This window comes from Pseudophryne corroboree, chromosome 10 (assembly GCF_028390025.1).
Source record: "Pseudophryne corroboree isolate aPseCor3 chromosome 10, aPseCor3.hap2, whole genome shotgun sequence".
Classification (NCBI taxonomy): domain Eukaryota; kingdom Metazoa; phylum Chordata; class Amphibia; order Anura; family Myobatrachidae; genus Pseudophryne; species Pseudophryne corroboree.
Genome location: NC_086453.1, coordinates 356,539,453 through 356,555,349, shown reverse-complemented (window position 1 = coordinate 356,555,349; position 15,897 = coordinate 356,539,453). Strand labels below are relative to the sequence as shown.

Below are 15,897 nucleotides of genomic sequence, written 5' to 3'. Positions count from 1 at the left end.
CCACTGACCCTGACCCCACTGCACATCACACACTGGCCTCACTGTACCAACAACAGCACTTTCTGTCCACCTCAGAGACATCCTCACTGTCCCCTTAATGCACTCACATTCTCTTTCACTGTCTACCATGTGTCGCCCTTGTTCCTTTCAAACTTCACCTCACAGCCCTCCCCTTTCCTCTACTATCCACTTCACAGCACCCCTCCTTCCACAGCCCCTTCTAACAACCACCCCACAGCAACCAGGCCCCTCAATATCCTCCTCACAGCACTCCCACCGGAGCCTTCACTGTCCTTCACAAGCACTCCCCACCTTTAATAACTACCTTACAGCCCCCATGCCCCTCCAATGCACACCTCCTGGCACTCACCCTCCTTCCATGCCCATGTCAAAGTACCCCTCCCTATTTTTCTGTCCATCTATCACAGAACTCCTCCTTTACTATCCACCCCACACAGCACCCACCTACAATGTCCATCTCATATCACTCCCTAACCCTTTCAATGTCCACCTCACAGCTTTTCTCTTCAATGCACTCCACCATTTAACAACCACCACACATCAATCCCCTACTCAAGACCCCTAAATGTCTACTCCACAGTACTCTCTATGTCTCCCCCACACAGTCCACAGCAATCTATCTGGTTCCTCCAATAACCACCCCTCAGCAGCACAAACTTACCTGCTCTACTTTGACCTAGTCTCCTGTGGCTGCTCAGCTCTTCTTATCCTATGATGACAAGCTCCCCAGCAGCGGCACACAGCAGCCTGATGCACATGCGTAGTCACACCTGACTGTCAGTGAGAGAGTAGCTCAGGGAGGTGGAGCTGCCTGGCCAGCTACTCTTATTGTGTTATAGTGCAGAGCAGCCAGGCAAGGAGCATCCTCTCTACCTACCTCCTTCCTGCCTCCCACAGCTGGCCATGTGCAAGCAGAGCATGGCTGCAGGTGGCCCAGGGGCTAAGATGGCAGATGGCACCATGACCCCCATTCCAGCCTACCACTGTCTACATCCCACCTATAAAAGTAGATGCCAGTACTTTAATGATCTGACTTAACAATATGTTCATTCATTGACCACAAGAGGTCAATAATGATCAGCCAACAGGATGGTTTCCCATACTGCAGCCAGACTCACGATGGGTATGTGCTATAAGGCTCCTTTTGATTAATTCATGTCTATATTCTGCAAAGAGCAACTTCATGTCCCTCATTAAAGGGTTTTTTATTTTTACCTATTGCTCTCCTTCAGGAGAGAAGAGAAGCAGAATCCATATGGATTTAGGCGATTGATGAAATAGAAACCAAGGGATTTGGGCAAGTTGTTTATTTCAAATGAAAAAGTTAAACAGTAATGTGTTTAGTAATATTAGCTAAGTCTGGTGAAATACATATAACAGGAGACCATGGAGGTCATTCAGATCTGATCGCTGGGCTGTGTTTTTTGCTGTCCTGCAATCAGATTGTTGTCGCACACAGGGGGAGTGTATTTTTGCTGTGCAAGTGTGCGATGCAATGTGTAGGCCGAGCTGCTAAAATTCTGTGTGTGCAGACTCTGCGCAGCCCAGGACTTACTCTTCCAGTGCGATTGGGACCAGAGACAACGTCAGACACCCTCACTGAAAATGATTGGAAACGCCTGCGTTTTCCAGAACACTCCCAGTAAACAGTCAGTTACCACCCACAAATGGCTTCCTCCTGTCAATAACCTTGCGAATGCCCATGCAAAATTGATTTTTTGCACCATTCCGTTGCTGACAAACGATCTCCATTGTTGTCCAACGTGCTTGCGCATTGCAGTGCATACACATGTGCAATTAGGGCCTGATCGCCCACTGTGTGAAAATACACAGCAGCGATCAGATCTACCCCCAATGGCATGAGCTGTACAACAGGGATGTTTCTTTCATCCCAGGATAAATGAGGCTCAGTGTAAAGCATTTGGGAAAGTTTACTGAGTACTTACACTGGGGTTACAGTGATAGATGTTTTCGGAAATTCGTATTCTTACTAGAGATGTGCACCGGAAATTTTTCGGGTTTTGTGTTTTGGTTTTGGGTTCGGTTCCGCGGCCGTGTTTTGGGTTCGAACGCGTTTTGGCAAAACCTCATCGAATTTTTTTTGTCGGATTCGGGTGTGTTTTGGATTCGGGTGTTTTTTTCAAAAAACCCTAAAAAACAGCTTAAATCATAGAATTTGGGGGTCATTTTGATCCCAAAGTATTATTAACCTCAAAAACCATAATTTCCACTCATTTTCAGTCTATTCTGAACACCTCACACCTCACAATATTATTTTTAGTCCTAAAATTTGCACCGAGGTCGCTGGATGACTAAGCTAAGCGACCCAAGTGGCCGACACAAACACCTGGCCCATCTAGGAGTGGCACTGCAGTGTCACGCAGGATGGCCCTTCCAAAAAACACTCCCCAAACAGCACATGACGCAAAGAAAAAAAGAGGCGCAATGAGGTAGCTGTGTGACTAAGCTCAGCGACCCAAGTGGCCGACACAAACACCTGGCCCATCTAGGAGTGGCACTGCAGTGTCACGCAGGATGGCCCTTCCAAAAAACACTCCCCAAACAGCACATGATGCAAAGAAAAAAAGGGGCGCAATGAGGTAGCTGTGTGACTAAGCTCAACGACCCAAGTGGCCGACACAAACACCTGGCCCATCTAGGAGTGGCACTGCAGTGTCACGCAGGCTGGCCCTTCAAAAAACTACTACCCAAACAGCACATGACACAAAGAAAAAAAGAGGCGCAATGAGGTAGCTGTGTGAGTAAGCTAAGCGACCCTAGTGGCCGACACAAACACCTGGCCCATCTAGGAGTGGCACTGCAGTGTCACGCAGGATGGCCCTTCAAAGAACCCTCCCCAAACAGCACATGACGCAAAGAAGAAAAAAAAGAGGCGCAATGAGGTAGCTGTGTGAGTAATCTAAGCGACCCTAGTGGCCGACACAAACACCTGGCCCATCTAGGAGTGGCACTGCAGTGTCACGCAGGATGGCCCTTCAAAAAAATACTCCCCAAACAGCACATGACGCAAAGAAAAATGAAAGAAAAAAGAGGTGCAAGATGGAATTGTCCTTGGGCACTCCCACCCACCCTTATGTTGTATAAACAGGACATGCACACTTTAACCAACCCATCATTTCAGTGACAGGGTCTGCCACACGACTGTGACTGAAATGACGGGTTGGTTTGGACCCCCACCAAAAAAGAAGCAATTAATCTCTCCTTGCACAAACTGGCTCTACAGAGGCAAGATGTCCACCTCATCATCATCCTCCGATATATCACCGTGTACATCCTCCTCCTCACAGATTATCAATTCGTCCCCACTGGAATCCACCATCTCAGCTCCCTGTGTACTACTTTGTGGAGGCAATTGCTGCTGGTCAATGTCTCCACGGAGGAATTGATTATAATTCATTTTAATGAACATCATCTCCACATTTTCTGGATGTAACCTCGTACGCCGATTGCTGACAAGGTGAGCGGCGGCACTAAACACTCTTTCGGAGTACACACTTGTGGGAGGGCAACTTAGGTAGAATAAAGCCAGTTTGTGCAAGGGCCTCCAAATTGCCTCTTTTTCCTGCCAGTATAAGTACGGACTGTCTGACGTGCCTACTTGGATGCGGTCACTCATATAATCCTCCACCATTCTTTCAATGGGGAGAGAATCATATGCAGTGACAGTAGACGACATGTCCGTAATCGTTGTCAGGTCCTTCAGTCCGGACCAGATGTCAGCATCAGCAGTCGCTCCAGACTGCCCTGCATCACCGCCAGCGGGTGGGCTCGGAATTCTGAGCCTTTTCCTCGCACCCCCAGTTGCGGGAGAATGTGAAGGAGGAGATGTTGACAGGTCGCGTTCCGCTTGACTTGACAATTTTGTCACCAGCAGTTCTTTGAACCCCTGCTGACTTGTGTCTGCCGGAAAGAGAGATCCAAGGTAGGTTTTAAATCTAGGATCGAGCACGGTGGCCAAAATGTAGTGCTCTGATTTCAACAGATTGACCACCCGTGAATCCTTGTTAAGCGAATTAAGGGCTCCATTCACAAGTCCCACATGCCTAGCGGAATCGCTCAGTGTTAGCTCCTCCTTTAATGTCTCCAGCTTCTTCTGCAAAAGCCTGATGAGGGGAATGACCTGACTCAGGCTGGCAGTGTCTGAACTGACTTCACGTGTGGCAAGTTCAAAAGGTTGCAGAACCTTGCACAACGTTGAAATCATTCTCCACTGCGCTTGAGACAGGTGCATTCCACCTCCTATATCGTGCTCAGTTGTATAGGCTTGAATGGCCTTTTGCTGCTCCTCCAACCTCTGAAGCATATAGAGGGTTGAATTCCACCTCGTTACCACCTCTTGCTTCAGATGATGGCAGGGCAGGTTCAGGCGTTTTTGGTGGTGCTCCAGTCTTCTGTACGTGGTGCCTGTACGCCGAAAGTGTCCCACAATTCTTCTGGCCACCGACAGCATCTCTTGCACGCCCCTCTCGTTTTTTAAATAATTCTGCACCACCAAATTCAAGGTATGTGCAAAACATGGGACGTGCTGGAATTTGCCCATATTTAATGCACACACAATATTGCTGGCGTTGTCCGATGCCACAAATCCACAGGAGAGTCCAATTGGGGTAAGCCATTCTGCGATGATCTTCCTCAGTTGCCGTAAGAGGTTTTTAGCTGTGTGCGTATTCTGGAAAGTGGTGATACAAAGCGTAGCCTGCCTAGGAAAGAGTTGGCATTTGCGAAATGCTGCTACTGGTGCCGCCGCTGCTGTTCTTGCGGCGGGAGTCCATACATCTACCCAGTGGGCTGTCACAGTCATATAGTCCTGAGCCTTCCCTGCTCCACTTGTCCACATGTCTGTGGTTAAGTGGACATTGGGTACAACTGCATTTTTTAGGACACTGGTGAGTCTTTTTCTGAGGTCTGTGTACATTTTCGGTATCGCCTGCCTAGAGAAATGGAACCTAGATGGTATTTGGTACCGGGGACACAGTACCTCCAACAAGTCTCTAGTTGCCTCTGCAGTAATGATGGATACCGGAACCACGTTTCTCACCGCCCAGGATGCCAAGGCCTCAGTTATCCGCTTTGCAGCAGGATGACTGCTGTGATATTTCATCTTCCTCGCAAAGGACTGTTGGACAGTCAATTGCTTGGTGGAAGTAGTAAAAGTGGGCTTACGACTTCCCCTCTGGGATGACCATCGACTCCCAGCAGCAACAACAGCAGCGCCAGCAGCAGTAGGCGTTACACGCAAGGATGCATCGGAGGAATCCCAGGCAGTAGAGGACTCGTCATAATTGCCAGTGACATGGCCTGCAGGACTATTGGCATTCCTGGGGAAGGAGGAAATTGACACTGAGGGAGTTGGTGGGGTGGTTTGCGTGAGCTTGGTTACAAGAGGAAGGGATTTACTGGTCAGTGGACTGCTTCCGCTGTCGCCCAAAGTTTTTGAACTTGTCACTGACTTATGATGAATGCGCTGCAGGTGACGTATAAGGGAGGATGTTCCGAGGTGGTTAACGTCCTTACCCCTACTTATTACAGCTTGACAAAGGCAACACACGGCTTGACAAATGTTGTCCGCATTTCTGTTGAAATACTTCCACACCGAAGAGCTGATTTTTTTGGTATTTTCACCAGGCATGTCAATGGCCATATTCCTCCCACGGACAACAGGTGTCTCCCCGGGTGCCTGACTTAAACAAACCACCTCACCATCAGAATCCTCCTTGTCAATTTCCTCCCCAGCGCCAGCAACACCCATTTCCTCCTCATCCTGGTGTACTTCAACACTGACATCTTCAATCTGACTATCAGGAACTGGACTGTGGGTGCTCCTTCCAGCACTTGCAGGGGGCGTGCAAATGGTGGAAGGCGCATGCTCTTCACGTCCAGTGTTGGGAAGGTCAGGCATCGCAACCGACACAATTGGACTCTCCTTGTGGATTTGGGATTTCGAAGAACGCACAGTTCTTTGCTGTGCTTTTGCCAGCTTGAGTCTTTTCATTCTTCTAGCGAGAGGCTGAGTGCTTCCATCCTCATGTGAAGCTGAACCACTAGCCATGAACATAGGCCAGGGCCTCAGCCGTTCCTTGCCACTCCGTGTGGTAAATGGCATATTGGCAAGTTTACGCTTCTCCTCCGACAATTTTATTTTAGATTTTTGAGTCCTTTTTTTACTGATATTTGGTGTTTTGGATTTTACATGCTCTGTACTATGACATTGGGCATCGGCCTTGGCAGACGACGTTGATGGAATTTCATCGTCTCGGCCATGACTAGTGGCAGCAGCTTCAGCATGAGGTGGAAGTGGATCTTGATCTTTCCCTATTTTTGGAACCTCAACATTTTTGTTCTCCATATTTTAATAGGCACAACTAAAAGGCACCTCAGGTAAACAATGGAGATGGATGGATACTAGTATACTTATGGATGACGAGCGACTGCCGACACAGAGGTAGCTACAGCCGTGGACTACCGTACTGTGTCTGCTGCTAATATAGACTGGATGATAATGAGATAAAATTAAAATATATATATATATCACACTAGTACTGCAGCCGGACAGGTATATATTATGTAATGACGGACCTGCTGGACACTGTCTGTCAGCACTGCAGACTACTAAAGTAAGCTACTAGTATCAAGAAGATAGAAAAAAAAAACCCACGGGTAGGTGGTATACAATTATGGATGGACGAGCGACTGCCGACACAGAGGTAGCTACAGCCGTGGACTACCGTACTGTGTCTGCTGCTAATATAGACTGGATGATAATGGGATAAAATTAAAATATATATATATATCACACTAGTACTGCAGCCGGACAGGTATATATTATGAAATGACGGACCTGCTGGACACTGTCTGTCAGCACTGCAGACTCCTAAAGTAAGTTACTAGTATCAAGAAGATAGAAAAAAAAAAAAACACGGGTAGGTGGTATACAATTATGGATGGACGAACGACTGCCGACACAGAGGTAGCTACAGCCGTGGACTACCGTACTGTGTCTGCTGCTAATATAGACTGGATGATAATGAGATAAAATTAAAATATATATATATCACACTAGTACTGCAGCCGGACAGGTATATATTATGAAATGACGGACCTGCTGGACACTGTCTGTCAGCACTGCAGACTCCTAAAGTAAGCTACTAGTATCAAGAAGATAGAAAAAAAAAAACACGGGTAGGTGGTATACAATTATGGATGGACGAGCGACTGCCGACACAGAGGTAGCTACAGCCGTGGACTACCGTACTGTGTCTGCTGCTAATATAGACTGGATGATAATGAGATAAAATTAAAATATATATATATATCACACTCGTACTGCAGCCGGACAGGTATATATTATGTAATGACGGACCTGCTGGACACTGTCTGCAGAATGCGTTTATAAAAACACCACACGACGAGTGATTAACTTTTTCAGGCAGACAATCACAATATACTGGTGGTCAGCAGACAATCACAATATACTGGTGGTCAGTGGTCACTGGTCAGTCACACTGGCAGTGGCACTCTGGCAGCAAAAGTGTGCACTGTACTTAAAATATGTACTCCTGCTATAACTGCTCCCCAGTCTCCCCCACAATTAAGCTGTGTGAGCAGTGAGCACTCAGCACAGTCAGATAATGATATACAGTATTACATATGATGCAGCACACTGGGCTGAGCACAGATATGGTATGTGACTGTGTCACACTGTGTATCGTTTTTTTTCAGGCAGAGAACGGATTAATTAAACTGGTGGTGGTCACTGGTCACTGGTCACACTATCAGCAAGTAGTACTCCGTCCTAAGCAGACAATCACAATATACTGGTGGTCAGTGTGGTCACTGGTCAGTCACACTGGCAGTGTGGCACTCTGGCAGCAAAAGTGTGCACTGTACTTAAAATATATTATTTATGTACTCCTGCTCTAACTGCTCCCCAGTCTCCCCCACAATTAAGCTGTGTGAGCAGTGAGCACTCAGCACAGTCAGATATACAGTATTACATATGATGATGCAGCACACTGAGGCTTAGCACAGATATGGTATGTGACTGTGTCACACTGTGTATCGTTTTTTTTCAGGCAGAGAACGGATTAATTAAACTGGTGGTCAATGGTCACTGGTCACACTATCAGCAAGTAGTAGTACTCCAGTCCTAATATGCTCCCCAAAATTAGTAAATAGTGTCTCTAACTCTCTACTCTCTTCTCTATAAACGGAGAGGACGCCAGCCACGTCCTCTCCCTATCAATCTCAATGCACGTGTGAAAATGGCGGCGACGCGCGGCTCCTTATATAGAATCCGAGTCTCGCGATAGAATCCGAGCCTCGCGAGAATCCGACAGCGGGATGATGACGTTCGGGCGCGCTCGGGTTAGCCGAGCAAGGCGGGAAGATCCGAGTCTGCCTCGGACCCGTGTAAAAAGGCTGAAGTTCGGGGGGGTTCGGTTTCCGAGAAACCGAACCCGCTCATCTCTAATTCTTACCTGTTTCCTTCTGTGCATTTAATATATGGCATTATGTGAGACCAATCAAACGCTCCGGTACGTGTGTTAATCCATTTGTTCAGCTCCATAATACATTGCTCAGAGCACTTCAGCACAATGATCTGTTTGAAATATCCACTGGGTGTATAGAGATGATGAATAAAGGATCCATAACTAATGTCAATCAAAAGGTCTCCCTTAATGTGACCTGCAGGGAAAGATCCCAGTGATTACAGAGTGTAATATACTGTAATATGTAGCATTTACAGTACTGTACTATGCATTATTCTGTAATGTCCTGTTACAGGTAGAGATGTGCGGGTTCTGATTTACTTTTTGTTTTTGCTAAATTTATTTCAAGTTCGGATTTATCCTGATTTATCTTATTGGTTATCCAAAACAAGTGAGAACCCGCACATCCCTAGATACAGGTAAGCCACTTCCTCACAACACACCTGTTGCTGCTTCACTGTAATATATGAGGAATGTAAGTACTTCTTTGATCAGCATTTCCAGTAACTGGAGCCACTTTTCCAGCATAAACAACAGACATTTACACACCTCAGAAGTGTCCATAATCAGAGCCGGATTAAGGGGGGGGGGTCCCGGGGATACGTTCCCCCGGGCCCCCCTTCCCAAAAGGACACCCTGCCACACCACCAGCAGCAGAACTTGCGCCAGGGCAGCCAGTGCAATGCACAGAGGCCCAGCGCTATGAAAGGGCCCACAGCCGGCAGCAATGTAATGAGTCAGCCTGACTCATTACACGCTGCCTGCCGCTGCGCCGTGGGCCCTGACAAAGAAGGTAGTCTGCACACAGGACACGGCGCCAGTGAGTGAGAAGGGTGATCTCATCACCCTTCAACTCGGCACCGCGCTGCTGCAGCAGCTATCAGTTTCCTGTGTTGTCCACTGTCTGTGACTGCATGCTGGGAGAAGGGGGAGGCCGGGAGGTGTGTATGTGTATATCTGTTTTCCTATGGGTGTGTGTGTATGTGTTTTGCTATTGGTGTTTAGTGTGTGTATGTGTTTTCCTATGGGTGTGTGTTTGTGTGTATATATGTGTTTTGCTATGTGTTTTTAGCTGTAGGTGTGGGTGTTTTTTCTCTATGGGTGTGTGTATATATGTATTCTAATGTGTGTGTTTTACTATGTGTGTGTATACAGTACATATATCAATATCTACAGATATAGCCATGCTCATGACTAGTGTGCCCATGTCTGAGGCATAGGGGGATATTCAATTAGTGCCGAGTTTTCCGACAGTCGGAAAATCGGCACTAATTCGACCGTTTGGTAGCCAATAGCTGGAGTTTTCGACAGTGTTTTGCACCGTTTTCTCCATGCCTTTTTTGGGGGGGTCGAATAGACCAAAAAACTGTGAAATGCACGGACGGCTAAGCTGTCCAATAACGTATGAGTGAAGTAGGCTGCCCCAATCGCTGAGCGGCAGGCTGCTTCATTCATACATGATTGGAGAGCTGATCCGTCGCTCTGCTGTCTGTACGGTTGGCGGGGACGGGAGCGCAATTCGTTCACTGGATGGTATGTGAGTGATATCCCCCCCCCCCCCGGTCCTCCTCCTCCTCTCTTGAATAGGGGCCCCACTGTTTTAAGTACCCCGGGCCCCCCAGCGGCTTAATCCGGCTCTGTCCATAATGTGCCATAATATAAACTCTTAGGAAACATGCACACTTAGATATCACTTATGCCTCATGTGTGTGTTACCAGTTCCCTCTGCTAGTGTCTATTACAATGCAATGCACATAGCATGTACCAGGAGAGTGTGATGATTAATATAATATACAACACTTGTATATCTGTGGGCAAATGAGTCTGTATGTGAAGCACAACAGGACGTGGCATGGAAACAAAGTGTTGCCGCTGCATTGTAGCACTTCAAAAACAGATTTAGAAACTCATTACCTGGACACAGGCTTGTCTGAGGGTACTGGCAGAGACCTGGGCCAGCTGTTGTAAAGGATGAATGCTCCTGTCCATAGTGTATGCATAGTGTTCCTCATTCATTTTTTTAAGAGGTGCATGGCCAAATCTCCAGGATTTGACCACACCACCTGTATTTTCCAGGCCCCACATATGTTTTGCCAGCCCATCCCATCTCAGCTCTACTCTAGGTAGGAAGATTTTTGAGCATTGTTTTTCATTCTGTTATGGGGACCATGCAGCTTAAGGTGGGCTAAAACTGTACACCCTGCACTGCTTTCTTTACTAAACCCAGTAAACTCTCCTCCTAAGCCTTCTTTCCCACACTCACTGTTTACCCCATCTGTGTCACCCTTGTCTTTCTTCCCCTCCCATTTAGAATGTAAGCTCTCATGATCAGGGCCCTCTACCCTCATGTGACTTTCCTTCTCTTACTTAAACTATCTTCTACTCCATACTCCCTAACGATGGCACAGTCCCACATCCTGCTCTGGTAGCATCATGGTTGCCCTGTTTCTGCCACTGCCCTGACTTTGAGCTCTGAGGGGGGACCCAGATGGTGTAACCAGAAATTACATCCAACAAGGTAACCAGCTGGTGAGTTACAGTAGCTTGTACATGGGCTGGTGGCTACACATAGGTGAGGAGATCCTGTATCATGTCTTGGGGTCTGGTGCTGTGCTACCGGGGATCCTGTGACGCTGGAGTAAGACCTGTGATTGTCATGACTGACAGGGATCCTCCCACCCAACTGTAAGAACTGGGGGTATCATCGCTGCCTTGGACCCTCCCACCCTACTGTAATACCTGGGGGTATCATCGCTGACAGGGAACCTCCCACCCTACTTTAAGACCTGGGGGTATCATCGCTGACAGGGATCCTACCACCCTACTGAAATACCTGGGGGTATCATTGCTGACTGGGATCCTCCCACCCAACTGTAAGAACTGGGGGTATCATCGCTGCCTGGGACCCTCCCACCCTACTGTAATACCTGGGGGTATCATCGCTGACAGGGATCCTCCCACCCTACTTTAAGACCTGGGGGTATCATCGCTGACAGGGATCCTCCCACCCTACTGAAATACCTGGGGGTATCATTGCTGACTGGGATCCTCCCACCCTACTGTAATACCTGGGGGTATCATTGCTGACAGGGATCCTCCCACCCAACTGTAATACCTGGGGAAATCATCGCTGCCAGGGACCCTCCCACCCTACTGTAATACCTGGGGGTATCATTGCTGACAGGGATCCTCCCACCCTACTGTAATACCTGGAGGAATCATAGCTGCCAGGGATCCTCCCACCCTACTGTAATACCTGGGGGAATCATCACTGACAGGGATCCTCCCACCCTACTGTAATACCTTGAGGAATCATAGCTGCCAGGGATCCTCCCACCCTACTGTAATACCTGGGGGTATCATTGCTGACAGGGATCCTCCCACCCTACTGTAATACCTTGAGGAATCATAGCTGCCAAGGATCCTCCCACCCTACTGTAATACCTGGGGTAATCATCACTGACAGGGATCCTCCCACCCTACTGTAATACCTGGGGGAATCATCACTGCCAGGGATCCTCCCACCCTACTGTAATACCTGGGGGTATCATTGCTGCCAGGGATCCTCCCACCCCACTGTTAGACCCCTCTGCTTGCAGTGCACTCTGTCCTGTATAAAGTGTGGTAGGGAGGAGGAATGATAATAATTTTATGTCAGAAACGGTATGGGGGTGCCAAATTGCTGCCTTGTCCTGGGTGACAAAAATCCTAGTTTTGTCCCTGGTCACCCCACCTACTTTTTAGTTGGTCTTGTCTGAGGCCTTTTCAAGTGCTCAATTTGCCCTTCTAGTCCTTGTCATCTGACATTGTTATTACACAGGGTTCTTCAATCCTCACTCAATACACTGTAACTACAGTATGTAAGTGGGCAGATCTAATTATGTAATACATACAGATGGAGCCTCGCTCATCTATCCGTCTCTGGCATTTGGCGTATGGCATTACTGGCGAGTGTAATAGTAGTGATCATCCACCAGATTTTGCTTTTAAAAATCACTGTTGCGCATGCATGAGGTGTCCAATAAAATACTATAGTGCAAGAATCACCATTGCACATGTGAGAGGTCTCCATTGATATACACTATAGCGCAAGAACTACTTTACTGTACAGTACTGTATGTTACATAGACATGTCAGTGGACAGATATAATGATGTAATGCATATTCCTAACACTCAATGCTAATCAGTATGTACTGTACACAGTCATTTTCCGTCATCAAAGACAGACTCATAGGCATTGCATTTAGCAAATTAAAAAAGTAATTCTTCACTTTAACAACTGCATAGAAATATATAATCTTAGATCCATCATGAAAGTATCATTATTACAATGTATTTATATAGTCCAAGCATTTTATACAGCGCTGTACAGAGAATATATTTGTCATGCACATCAGTCCCTGCTCCATTAGAGAATACAGTCTAAATTCACTAACACACAATCATGTACATGCAGTCACTCACACTAGGGTAAGCTGGTCAGCACAGTATACATACTGTCAGTATAATGGCCCTCATTCCGAGTTGATCGGTCGCAAGGCGAATTTAGCAGAGTTACACACGCTAAGCCTACGCCTACTGGGAGTGTATCTTAGCATCCTAAAATTGCGACCGATGTATTCGCATTATTGCGATCACAAACTACTTAGCAGTTTTAGAGTAGCTCCACACTTACTCTGCCTGTGCGATCAGTTCAGTGCTTGTCGTTCCTGGATTGACGTCACAAACACACCCAGCGTTCGCTCAGACACTCCCCCGTTTCTCCGGCCACTCCTGCGTTTTTTCCGGAAACGGTAGCGTTTTCATCCACACACCCCTAAAACGCCGTGTTTCCGCCCAGTAACACCCATTTCCTGTCAATCACACTACGATCGCCGGAGCGAAGAAAATGCCGTGAGTAAAAATCCTATCTTCATAGCAAAGTTACTTGGCGCAGTCGCAGTGCGACTATTGCGCATGCGCACTAAGCGAAATTTCACTGCGATGCGATGAAAAATAACGAGCGATCAACTCGGAATGAGGGCCCATATACATACCTTCACTGAATGCACGGTGTAAACATTCCATTGGAAATTTAATTGTATCGTCTCCAAAGGCCATGTCTGGTTTGTTAGATAAATATGTTTCCAGCTGTTCTCTAGAATCAATGCCGTGTACAGGATAGAATTTATGGGCGTTGGAATCCATCTTGTATTACTGTGTCACAGGCTGTCTGATGCTCACGTCTATTAATTTACTGGCTCAGGAATTCTGTTTATATTCACCAGGACCCAGTTATTTATATTCATCAGTAACCAGGATATCAGTGTTATCACATGATGGGGTATCAGCCTCAGGAGCTGTCATGGGAATGCAGGTGACAGTGTGATCATACTAATTAAGCAAAATAAATCATCATACTAATTATTTTTTTAATTTATATTTAAATAGTGTAAAATATTTAAGCAATTTGATTTAAATATTTCTAGTGCAAACACATACTGTACACAGATATTGGGCGTGTCATTGTGGAATTAAAATTCAAAGCCATAGTCATTTGTTTGAAAAAATAAAAATTAAAGTTTGAACAGTGAAAGTAGAATACTATTAATAGATATATGCCAACCAGGATATAATTGTGAGAGAGAGTGGAAGTAGGAGGGGAATACAAAGAGAAGAAAAAGGGGGAAAAAAAGTACATATTCAATAATATAATAAAAATAATACCTAAGAGATCACGGTGATGATAATCATAGTCCTTCAAATCTTGCCACTTGTTACAGTAGTTATCAATAAACCTTAATTTTGTTTCTCAGCAGTCTTTTTTTATGAGAGAAGATAAGCGAGTCCTTTGCTGTTTGGGAAACCATGTATTAGGCTTTTTTGATCTATGGTACTATGGTACACTCTCTTGCATAATATATTCGCTAAGTCCTTGATTTGCATTTTAAAGGTGAGATCATTGAAGCAATTTCTCCATAATCTTATATACTCACCCTTCAGGACATTTTGTATTGGTGGTGGAAAGTGATGTCTTTTGTACTGAAGAAAGCTGTTGTTGCATTTGGCTTCCTATACAGCTGAGAAAAGAAATTGCCCTCTTCATAAATATTAAGTAAAAGGTCTAGAAAATGAATGGCATAGGTGAATATCCTGTTGAGCTTCATCATGAAGTCATGGAATTTCTGTTCTGTTCCATTCCAAATCAGTAAAATGTCATTGACATAATGAATCCACATTGGTATAAGTGTGGTAAATTCATCATTTGCATCATTGAAGACATAAACATGTTCCTGCCACCCTATAAACAGATTTGCATAAGTGGGTGAGCATGCAATGCCCTAGTTTGGAGGAAAAAATTGTTATTGAAAACAAAATAATTCCTGTTTAGTATGAATTCCAATAGATCCAGAGTTAACTTATGGAAGTCCAATGTCTTCTCTATCCTGAAAAAAAAACTGATGGCTTCCATTCCCTGCAGATGAATGCTAATGGTGTAGAGGGATTTGATGTCTATACTGGATAGCATGTGATCTTTGTTCAGTACGAGGTTGTTTATCCTCTTGAGAAAGTCTGCGGTATGTTGAGCAGAAATGGTAAGGTAGTTAAATGATGCCTGAAATGTTATCCACAAGGATGCTCAACTGTTTGGAAAGTACCTGTATGCCAGACACAATTGTCCCACCCGGTGCGATATTCATGCATCTTTAGCAGGAAGTAAAATGTGGGTATCCTGGTGGTGGGCTACATGGTGAAATACATTTTTAGGTTTTGTTACAATGCCGACTACTTTGGCCTTATTGATGATCTGATTGTAGAGGATGGAGAAATTCTCAGTGTTAAAGGTACTGTGTCAGTAACACAGTTCTCCTCCCAGTCTTCAAACCCCTGGCGCCTTTTTGACACCCTCAATTCCCTCCTCTGTCCTCCCTCACCTCAGCTCCCTTCCTCAATCTCTGCTCCTGACTTTTCTACTTACTTCACTTCCAAAATTGATGCCATATGTCAGGACATCACATCCAACCAAACCATCAGCAAACAGCCACCTCCTCTCCCTTGCCATTCATCCCCATCCTTCTTACCAACTCTGACATCTTTCTCCTATGTATATATTAAGGAAGTCATGGCCCTTATCCATTTGTCGCCCCTCCACCTCCCCTCTTGACCCTATTTCCTCATGCCTCCTTCACTTCCTATGCCTGTTCCCATCTTGCCCACCTCCTCAATCTCTCCCTCTCATCTGGCACTGTCCTCTCTGCCTTCAAGCATGCACTCGTCTCCCCTAGTCTTAAAAAGCTTACCCTTGATCCACACACTCTCTCCAACTATTGACCCATCTCTCTCCTCCCTTTTGCCTCCAAACTCCTTGAACATATTGTATACAAC

The 15,897-nt window shown here is 46.0% G+C and overlaps 1 protein-coding gene across 1 annotated transcript in view; it reads right to left on the bottom strand.

Moving 5' to 3' along the window:
* LOC134965370 (nicotinamide N-methyltransferase-like) overlaps positions 1–13,719 on the bottom strand; it is a 35,952-nt gene extending 22,233 nt beyond the window's left edge. The window contains exons 1-2 of the mRNA XM_063941836.1: positions 13,569–13,719; positions 8,520–8,727 (exon numbers count right to left, since the gene is read on the bottom strand). Of these exons, the coding sequence (XP_063797906.1) occupies positions 8,520–8,727; positions 13,569–13,719 (359 nt within the window). The remainder of the gene's footprint in view (positions 1–8,519; positions 8,728–13,568) is intronic.
* Between the last annotated feature and the right edge of the window lie 2,178 nt (positions 13,720–15,897).